Here is an 11,766-nt window from a genome sequence, read left to right on the forward strand (position 1 = left end):
GTTACTTAATAATACTCACATTAATTTCCACGTCAACGAGAACCCCATCAAAGAAAACTTACCCACCTCTCCACCGACTGCAATATTCTGGAACCCCATCAAACGCTCGAGAACCCTCTACCCACCTCTGATATTTCCATTTCATAACCTCGTACTTTCTCGAATTTCTTCCTCAAACTCCTACTATAAAAACCACCTTCCCCTTCTCCCTCATTACAGTTAATAAAAATAGAAACCAGTCTGCAACCAAAAACTTGCTTCATTGTTTCTGACAGCTCTATTTTTTTTTTCCCTTAAATTTGAAGTTGAGGTTTATACTATATACTGATAGTTGAACATGGCTACAAAGGAAGGAAAAGCCATAGGCATAGACCTAGGCACAACCTACAGCTGCGTGGGGGTGTGGCAAAACGACCGCGTTGAGATCATCCCCAACGACCAAGGCAACAGAACCACCCCTTCATACGTTGCCTTCACAGACACCGAGCGTCTCATCGGCGACGCTGCCAAGAATCAAGTCGCCATGAACCCTAAGAACACCGTCTTCGACGCAAAGCGCTTAATCGGTCGCAGATTCTCCGATGCGTCCGTACAAAACGACATGAAGCTGTGGCCGTTTAAGGTCATTGCTGGCGCAGGTGACAAGCCAATGATCGTTGTGACGTACAAAGGAGAAGAGAAAACTTTCGCGGCGGAGGAGATATCTTCCATGGTTCTGATCAAGATGAGGGAAGTTGCGGAAGCGTTTCTTGGCCATCCGATCAAGAACGCGGTTATAACCGTCCCTGCTTATTTCAACGACTCTCAGAGGCAGGCCACGAAGGATGCAGGGGCAATTTCGGGATTGAATGTTTTGCGGATCATCAACGAGCCAACCGCTGCTGCTATCGCTTACGGTTTGGACAAGAAAGCTTCTAGAAAAGGCGAGCAGAACGTTCTCATCTTCGATCTCGGTGGCGGAACCTTCGATGTTTCGCTCTTAACAATTGAAGAAGGGATCTTCGAAGTGAAAGCCACTGCCGGTGATACTCATCTTGGTGGCGAAGATTTTGATAACAGAATGGTGAATCATTTTGTTGCGGAGTTCAAAAGAAAGAACAAGAAGGATATTAGCGGCAACCCTAGGGCTTTGAGGAGGTTGAGAACTGCGTGTGAGAGAGCCAAGAGAACGCTCTCTTCAACTGCGCAAACGACGATTGAAATCGATTCTCTGTACGAAGGGATTGATTTCTATGCAACGATCACGAGAGCGAGGTTTGAGGAATTGAACATGGATCTGTTCAGGAAGTGCATGGAGCCGGTGGAGAAGTGTCTTCGTGATGCGAAGATCGATAAGAGTCAGGTTCATGAAGTTGTTCTTGTTGGAGGATCTACAAGGATTCCGAAAGTTCAACAGCTTCTTCAAGATTTCTTCAATGGTAAAGAGCTTTGCAAGAGTATCAACCCTGATGAAGCTGTTGCTTATGGTGCTGCGGTTCAAGCCGCAATTCTGAGCGGTGAAGGTGACGAGAAGGTTCAGGACTTGCTGCTTCTCGATGTCACGCCGCTCAGTCTTGGACTTGAAACCGCCGGCGGAGTCATGACGGTTTTGATTCCGAGGAACACGACTATTCCAACGAAGAAGGAGCAGATTTTCTCAACCTACTCTGATAATCAGCCTGGTGTTCTAATCCAAGTGTACGAAGGAGAACGAGCGAGAACGAAGGATAACAATCTTCTCGGGAAATTCGAGCTGACCGGAATCCCTCCGGCTCCGAGAGGAGTTCCGCAGATCAATGTGTGTTTTGATATCGATGCGAATGGGATCTTGAATGTTTCAGCTGAGGATAAGACGGCAGGGGTGAAGAACAAGATAACGATCACGAACGATAAAGGAAGGTTGAGCAAGGATGAGATAGAGAAGATGGTTAAGGATGCAGAGAGGTATAGGGCAGAGGATGAGGAAGTGAAGAAGAAGGTGGAGGCGAAGAACTCTCTGGAGAACTACGCTTACAACATGAGGAACACGATAAGGGACGAGAAGATTGCTGGGAAGTTGAGTGCTGAGGATAAGGGGAAGATTGAGAAGGCGGTGGAGGATGCTATTGAGTGGTTGGAAGGGAACCAGATGGCGGAGGTGGATGAGTTTGAGGACAAGCAGAAGGAGTTGGAAGGAATATGTAACCCCATCATTGCTAAGTTGTATCAGGGTGGTGGTGGTGGTGGTGGTGAAGATGCTCCAATGGGTGGTGCTCATGACATGCCTGCTGGTGGTTCATCTGATTCTGGTGCTGGACCCAAGATTGAAGAAGTTGACTAAACAAGAAGCATCTTGACTTTATCTTTGTTATATGATTAAGAACTCATAGCGGTTATGTTGAAAGCTCGTTATTCAGTTGTTTTTCTCCCCTTTTTTTCGGTTAAAGTTTCGCATCTAGTAGTGTAACAGTGATGTGTTTGATAAATAATGAAAAATATTTTTTTTTTCTTTTCTTTTCTGATATGGAGCTAGATAAACAAGATCTCTGCTACAAAAATTAAATTCGTTAAAAACTCGAAATACTTCCGGCGAAGATTTTTGCAGAACTCTGATGATTTAACATGTAAGCATGAAACGAGGATTAAGGCTCGCGATACGATTTGTAAATGAAATTATAATTAATGTTACTTGCAAACTGGAGAACGAAAAGATTATCAGAACGATAAACTGTTATTCTGTTAACTTAAAAAACTGAAAAGTCCCCGATAAAGGAAAACCAAAATAATATAATTAGAAGTTCTGCAAACGGAGATATGAATAATGTGAATAATGTGAACAATACTCTCAAAATGTGAACAACGGACTGTACTCTCATACTCAATAGTCAATAAGCATAAAAAAAGGTATTTCAATTTATTATCCATTCCTATTTTAATTTTCATCTTTTACCTTAACTAAATCATAATTTCATCATTTTCAGCGTGGTTTTCCTTTCTATTGCCATTTATCGTTGTCAATCACGAAGCTTCTCTATGCTGTGGCTGCTCATTCGCTTTTGAAGCCTGCAAAATGCTCGCCTTTTCCTCTATCTCGCCGCACCAGAATCTTCGCTTTTGAAGCCTGCAAAGTGCTCGCCTTTTCCTCTATCTCGCCGCACCAGAATCTTCGTTTCGCCACGCCGCAACTCTGGCCAAGTTTCCACACTTACGTTGTTAGTCTTAGTTCACTCTATTGGTATACAAAAGGTTAGTGATATGACCACCATCTAAACACAAGCTATAGCTCGGCATTATAGCCATTGTCACTAAAAAACTATAACCGTCGTCCGCTATAAGCTCGGTTTTTTATGAGCCATAATTCGGTCAGATTAATGCTTCTATCATAACCGATATCCGAACAGGCATAATAAAGTCGGTTACAAATCAATTCGGTAACCGATGATTATTGCCGAGAACGTAACCGACGAAGAATTCATAATATAAAAGAAGGTAAAGTATTTCTTTTAGGTTAAGTTGAAAATAAGACAACATACTGACTTAAGTTTTGGAGTGCCTTTGCAGGTACACTCCCCTCTTCTTCATTGTTTACATCACGCTGTGGCAAAAGGAAAAGCTCGGAATCGAGTTGTTGGACGCTCAGTCTCCAAGGTTATAGCTTGGCCGTCGCAGACTGTGGAGGCCGACCTATTTCACAGGCAAGATCAATTGGCGCCCACCGTGGGGCTCGAAGAAATCGATTCTTTCTTTTTTGGTCCCATCATCCTCACTTACACCCATGGCTGACGTGCCACCTCCTTCCTTGTCCGAGCTTATGCGGATGGTAACCGAGCTACAACAAGCCAACCAACGAATGGCCGATGAAAATCAGATAATGGCTGCTCAAATTGCTGAACTGAACCATGTTCGGATAGAACATAACGATACTCATCACCAACAGCCAGAGGATAATGAGCATCATTTCCAGCCCTCTCACGTCTCGGAGACTGTCCGAGCTGACGAAATTCAACCCAAAGATGAAAAGGAAGAGTCCGACAAACTTGTAGGACCCTTCACAGAAGAAGTGATGAACTTCGAGTTGCCAAAGAGATTCGCCCTGCCACTAACTCTCACACCTTATGATGGGCTCGGAGACCCGAAGAAATTCCTCAAAAAGTTCCGATCAATAATGATCGTCAACGGTGCATCAGATATTGTTTTATGCCATTATTTTTCAAATTATTTAGACGGTCCTGCACTTGATTGCTTGTGTGCTTTGCCTGCAGGTTCTGTTTCGCGCTTTCAGCAATTGGCCAAGCTATTCGAGGAACATTTCGCAGGATCTGCAATTTATTTGCACGACTCAGATTATCTTAATACAATCAAGCAAGGACAAAATGAGAGCTTGAAGGAGTACATGACTCGTTTTACGAAGATTGCCATAAGCATACCAGACCTTCACCCCGAGGTCCATCTCCACGCGATCAAAAGTGGACTCCGACCAGGAAAGTTCCAAGAAACCATTGCGGTAGCAAAACCGAAGACCCTTGCCGAGTTCCGCGAAAAAGCTAAAGGTCAAATCGATATCGAGGAACTCAGACAAGCTCAGAAGTCGGACAAAACAATCTACAGAGACGAACATAAGGCGCCGAGCAGTAAGCAAAATTTTAAACTAACCCCTAGGTTTGATTCTTATATGCAGTTCAACACCAGGAGAGAGGACATAATAAAGGAAATCCTAAATTCAAAATTGATCAAGCTCCCGAGAAAGGCTGGCACCTACCAAGATACTAAACACGCAGACAAATTCAAGTATTGCGCATTCCACCAAAAGCACGGTCACACCACTGACGATTGTGTGGTCGCCAAAGACCTCCTAGAGAGATTGGCTCGGCAAGGTCACCTTGACAAGTATATTGGAGGTCACATCCAAAAGCGCACGACGATCTCTACAAACAGTGACATAACCGAACAGCAACACCGAGGAAAAGAAAAGGTAACGCCAAACAATTACGAAAAATCAAGGGGAATAATCAATTATATTTCAGGAGGGTACGCCGGTAGAGGATCCTCAAGCTCGGCAAGAAAAAGATCATTCCGAGCAATATGTTCGTTAGAAGGACCGCAAGGCGAGGTTGAGAATTCAACACAACTCTCACAAGTCACATTTACACAAGCTGACTTTAAGTCTAACATACAGAACCTGGATGATCCCTTGGTTATCACTCTTCAGTTGGGAGACCTACTGGTCAAGAAAGTACTCCTAGATCCTAGAAGCAGCGCAGACGTCTTATTCTATTCGACGTTTCAAAAAATGAAGCTCAGTAACAACATTCTCCAGTCAACAGGGGGAGATCTGGTCGGATTCTTGGGCGAACGAGTTCCAATAATGGAATTAGTGTGGTTACAAACAACACTGGGTGAGCATTCTCTTTCAAAAACTTGTGATATTCAATATCTAGTAGTAGATTGCTTCAGTCCATATAATCTTATCCTTGGCCGCCCTTTCTTAAACAAGTTCGGCGCCATTGTATCTACAGTAACCTGTGTGTTAAGTTTTCCTTGCAGGACGACCACGTTGTCACAATCCACGGAGATCATAAAGAAGCTCGGCATTGTTACAACGTCGGCATGAAATTCCAAATTCATTCGAAGCAACAAGTTAACAACGTCGATCTTACAAAAAAAAGCTCGGCATTAGCCGACCTAGATCCAAGAACAGACTTCCGAGAACGACCTACTCCGTCTGATGACTTACAAAAGATATATTTTAACAATGACCCTAACAAATTCACTTTTGTAGGTAAATCAATAGGACAAGAGGAGCTCCAGGCCCTCACCGCCTTCCTGCAAGAGCAAGCCGACTTATTTGCCTGGAAACCTTCCGATATGCCCGGCATAGACCCACAAATCATCAGTCATAAATTAGCTATAAACCCATCTGTGAGACCAGTGCAACAAAAGAAAAGAAAACCCGGCGAAGAGAAAAGAAGAGCATCATTAGAAGAAACACAAAAACTTATCAGCGCAGAGTTCATCAAAGAAATCAGATTTACCACCTGGCTGGCAAACGTGGTTATGGTAAGGAAACAAAACGGTAAGTGGCGCATATGCGTCGATTTTACTGACTTAAACAAAGCATGCCCAAAGGATTCTTATCCTCTACCATCCATAAACTCTTTGGTAGATAACGCTTCTGGCTACGCTACTTTAAGTTTCATGGATGCCTATTCAGGGTACAACCAAATACTTATGCACCCCTCTGATCAATGTAAAACAGCTTTTATTACTGACTTTGGCAACTACTGTTATAAGGTTATGCCTTTTGGACTAAAGAATGCAGGAGCAACTTACCAGCGTCTTATGGATAAAGTTTTCACCAAACAAATCGGCAGAAACATCGAAGTCTATGTAGATGATATGGTCGCCAAAACAAAGGTCGGCAGCAACCACATTGATGATTTAACAGAGATATTCGGCCAGATACGCCACTACAACATGCGCCTAAACCCAGAAAAATGCGCCTTTGGAGTACAAGGTGGTAAATTCTTAGGGTTTTTATTGACACACAGGGGCATTGAGGCAAACCCCGACAAATGCCGAGCAGTTTTGGAGATGACAAGCCCAAAGACTATAAAAGAAGTTCAACGCCTCACAGGAAGGCTTGTCGCACTATCCATATTTGTACCTTGTTTAGCTTCAAATCTAATCCATTTTTCCAAACAATCAAAAAGAAAAACAAATTTCAATGGACCGACGATTGTGAACAAGCTTTTAACACACTAAAAACAACTCTCTCACAACCGCCGATTCTACAAAAACCCCTCCAGGGGGAAGATTTATTCCTATACTTGTCAGTTACTGATTGGGCGATAAGCTCTGCTCTTGTAACAGAAAGAAACAAAATTTAGCATCCAGTATACTTCGTCAGCAAAACACTCCAGCACGCCGAGCTTAATTATCCGAGGATAGAGAAGCTGGCCCTGGCATTAGTCTTCTCCGCACGCAGACTCCGACCTTATTTCCAAAGTCATGTCATCAATATCAAGACAGATCACCCACTACGACAAGTGCTACATAAGCCCGACATTGCAGGAAGGCTTATAAAGTGGTCAATCGAATTATCCGAGTTCGACATCAGATATCAGTCCAGAGGGCCAATCAAATCACAATTCCTCGCCGACTTTATCGCCGAACTTACAATACCAACCGAAGACGACCACACAAAACAATGGACCTTGTACATAGATGGCTCATCCAACAAAGAAGGATGTGGTGCCGGAATCCGACTGGAAGTCGATGATGGTTCCATCCTTGAGCATTCCTTACATTTATCTTTTAAGGCCAGCAATAATCAATCAGAGTATGAAGCCCTGGTCGCAGGACTCCGACTTTGTTTGGATCTCCATATACCCACGATTAAGGTATACTGTGACTCCCTGTTAGTTGTTCAACAGGTAAACGACTTATTTCAAGTAAGAGACCCTCTTCTATCTAAATATTTGCTGTTAGTAAAAGATTTAATTTCACAATTTAAAGAATTTGAAATACAACACATACCAAGAGAACAAAACCAAAGAGCCGATATTTTATCCAAGCTCGGCAGCACCCAATCCGAGATCTCCACATTACATCAATTTACTATAACATCTCCAAGTGTTGATCTGACAAAGGTGCTAAGTGTTACACAGGAAACAGATTGGCGAACAGATTTCATAAATTATCTACAAACGTTCCGCATCCCAGAAACCATAGAGAATGTCAAAAGGTTCCGAAGACAAGCCACATTTTTCATATTACTGAACGGAGCCTTATACAGACGAGGATACACTTGCCCATTGCTCAAGTGCCTCAGCAGACTCGAGGTCGAGATAGCACTATCCGAAGCACATGAGGGGATCTGCGGAACACACACAGGAGCTCGGAGCTTAACATCGAAAATCCTCCGCGCCGGCTTCTTTTGGCCATCACTAAAACAAGAATGTCAGAACAAAGTCCAAACTTGTATAAATTGCCAGAAGCACGCCCCAACCATCCACATTCCAGCCGAAGATATGCACCATAGCGATGTCACATGGCCTTTCAACCAATGGGGATTAGACATTCTCGGCCCGTTCCCTACGGCGCCGGGCCAGGTAAAATTTCTTATAGTCAGAATTGACTACTTTTCATACGCACTTAAAAAGAAGTTGGACGACGCAAAAGGGCTATGGGCCGACCTAATACCTGAAGTCCTATGGGGATACAATACAACATCCCAGTCATCAACAAAGGAGACACCATTCAGACTTGTATATGGATCTGAAGCAATGATACCACTAGAAATCTCCCACAACTCAATTAGAACACAACTCGGCGAACACGATAAAGCTCGGCGAACCGAGTTAGACACCATCGAAGAGGTCCAAGATGTTGCCACGTTAAGACAACGCGCAGTCCAGCAAAAATTATCTCGGCGCCACAATAAATTGGTCAAAAGCCGAATATTCGACAAAGGATACTTGGTCATTCAAAAGACAGAAGTCGCCCAACGGCCACCATCACATGACAAGCTAGCCGCAAACTGGGAGGGCCCATATCGAGTCACACAGGTCCTCGGCAACGGAGTATATAAGCTAGAAACTGTAAATGGTACACCCCTACCCAACACTTGGAATGTATCCTCCCTAAAGAAATTCTATAGTTAAAAAGTCAGGGACAGGCTTGTACTCTTTTTCCTACTGCCAAGATTTTATCCCTAGAGGGTTTTGCTTGGAGAGGTTTTAACGAGGCTAGCCTACCTGCACCTTTGTATTCAAAGGTTCCCAAATCAAAACATATCCATTTCATATTCAAATATGCATGACATATGCGCATCTATCACTTTCTTGCTTTCCAAAATCAAAGCATAACTACAAACTCGTCTACAACGACGAACAATCATCAAATCCAAAATAACTCGGCAATACTAACATACACACAGGAATAACATCCTGAACAAAATTCCAATTAAATAAGCAAAATGCTTCTCTAAATACCAATTCAACCAAATAAACAAAAGATCAATATCCCAACAAAGTAGCAATTATCACAGGCTTACAACCTTAACAAAGTCTAATAACATATCCAATAACAAAAAGAACTATTAACTAGAGTTTTTTACAAAACAAACAGCAAAGCCACTAAACATTCTCGGCCTCATCCTCGGCCTCCCCATCATCTTCGACTAGCTTCCCGTCACGAACAATCTTCGCAGGATCCATTCCAGACAGGTCAGCATCAGGAACAAAAAACTTCACTTGTAAGCATGCCCTCTCGAAACCTTCAACAAAAGAATCCAAAATCTCATCACCTTTCCTTTCTCCATCTCCTTTAGCTGAGCTGTAACCTCAATCAACCGAGTTTCCATACTCGCCAGATCAGCTTCCTTTTTCTTCAAATCTTCCACATCCTTGGCATAATTATCTTTTGTTTCCTTCAATTGCTTCTCAGTCTCAGTCAGCCGACTTTGTAACCCAGCAGCAATACCCTTACTCTTAATTAACTCTTCTTTATACACAACACATTCTGCTTTCTCACCTGCAATCTTCTTATGCCTCAGCTCTTGACTTCGCCCTAAACTAGCAAGCCTCAGACCAACCACCTATAAAAACATCAAAACTACTACATAAGGTATATGAAATAAGCAAAAACCAAACTACCAATATAAGAAACATCTTACCTGCATGTACTGCCCAACAGCCATCTCACCAACCTCATTTGCCAAAGAAACATCGGCAGAGGACTGACAATATTCGTCGGCCACAGCCATGTAAGGATACTCCTTCCCCCAGACAGACAAACCTCCACTCTGCTCATACATCTCATGAAGCCTTTTCTGATTTACAACAAAAGCCTCAATTTCCTCCAGGGGAACACCATGTTCCTTCCCACTAGACTCGTCAGATAAGTCCACCACGTCCGATTTCCTCTTTTTCACGATCACTTTCCGACGACCATGAGGAGGCTGACTAACTTCCCCAGCCACTACCACCTTCTCACGATTGGTAGAAGAAACTTCCTTTTCCAAGTTCTTGCTCTTAAACCGGGACCTCAGCGACGCAGCCGAAACGCCAGGGTACTTACCTCCTACAAGTTCCATGAAAACAAAACGGAATGTCAGCAAATAACTAACCAATAAAAACAACAGAAACCAAAAACAAAACTCACCCATATACTCTACCACAGAATTCCTATCCTCATCCCACTTCAACAACTCAAACATCGAAATCAACTCTTTCCGATCAATTTGTTCAACTAAAAACTCAATAATACAGATATTCCTCGGAGTAATAACCTCGGCGCCGAGGATATTTTGCGGTTCCGAGCACCACCATAAAGGGAACCTCTCCGCTAACAACTCATCCATATAAAATGGAAATTCTGTTTCCACACCCCTCACTTTAACATACATCTCCTTGAAATCCTTGAAAGATGATTTGTACAGTTTAAAAATACCAAACCCAGGAGTACTGTTCAAATTTACCCACCCCCTTTCCAAACCCCTTTAGCTTGGAACAAAGAAAAAAATAAATCTACAGAAGGCTCCAACTCCAGAAATTCCATCAATATCTCAAAGCATCGAAGGAACACCCATCCATTAGGATGCACTTGTGAAGGAGCACAGTTAAGTTGTTTTAGAATCTGACATTGAAAAATAGTGAAAGGCAGTCTCACTCGCAACTCCTCTAACACGCAACTATGCATATAGAAAAACTCAAACCCCTGTCCCCTATGGTAAATCCTATCCTCACTACTACATGGCAACAACTCCACTTTAACACCACAACCAACCCTGACGACTCTCTTCACGTCTATCTGCTTCATAGCAACATCATCACAAAATAAAGAAATACGAGACTTCACATCGTCACTAACCTAGTCATACGACCAGTCAATCTCCCCTTTTTTCTCCTTCTCTAAACCCATTCGAGAACCATAACAGAAAAGCAGAAAGGTAGAAGACACAGATGACAAAGCAGAAGACGAAAGAAATAGCATGCATACCTCTTTTACTCATTATGTTTTCCAAGCAGCAAAAAACCAAGAGTCAGAGATAACTTACCACACATTTGAACTTAACCACATCCAGAAGTAACTGCCAACTCAATCACACCAAACGACGCAGTTACCTTGGGAATTTAACAAGCCTTTAATGCTCCAAGGACACTTTCTCTCTCCTAAATAAAAGGCTCATTCTTTTTTTTAATGAAGTACGTTGAATTGGGGGCTCACTTAAATAAAACACCTGACCGAATTATAACTCATTCAAAAGCTCAACCTGCTTCATTAAAAATCCCTCCTCAGGTCAAGCTTGGAGGCTATGATATGGCCACCATCTAAACACGAGCTATAGCTCGGCATTATAGCTGTTGTCACTAAAAAACTATAACTGTCACCCGCTATAAGCTCGGCCTTTCATGAGCCATAACTCGGTCAGATTAATGCTCCTATCATAACCGATATCCGAACAGGCATAATAAAGTCGGTTACAAATCAATTCGGTAACCGATGATTATTGCCGAGAACATAACCGACGAAGAATTCATAATATAAAAGAAGGTAAAGTATTTCTTTTAGGTTAAGTTGAAAATAAGACAACATACTGACTTAAGCTTTGGAGTGCCTTTGCAGGTACACTCCCCTCCTCTTCATTGTTTACATCACGCTGTGGCAAAAGGAAAAGCTCGGAATCGAGTTGTTGGACACTCAGTCTCCAAGGTTATAGCTCGACCGTCGCAGATTGTGGAGGCCGACCTATTTCACAGGCAAGATCAGTTAGTATATAGTTAAGAGTTTTATATTACAGAGGTT

The 11,766-nt window shown here is 42.7% G+C and overlaps 1 protein-coding gene across 1 annotated transcript; it reads left to right on the top strand.

Moving 5' to 3' along the window:
- On the top strand, positions 127-2,472 carry LOC107641377 (heat shock 70 kDa protein). The gene has a single exon (XM_016344875.2). It carries the CDS (start codon positions 338-340, stop codon positions 2,297-2,299), a length of 1,962 nt encoding a protein of 653 aa, XP_016200361.1. The 5' UTR covers positions 127-337; the 3' UTR covers positions 2,300-2,472.

The sequence above is a fragment of the Arachis ipaensis genome, chromosome B01 (genome assembly GCF_000816755.2).
Source record: "Arachis ipaensis cultivar K30076 chromosome B01, Araip1.1, whole genome shotgun sequence".
In the NCBI taxonomy this organism is placed as follows: Eukaryota; Viridiplantae; Streptophyta; class Magnoliopsida; order Fabales; family Fabaceae; genus Arachis; species Arachis ipaensis.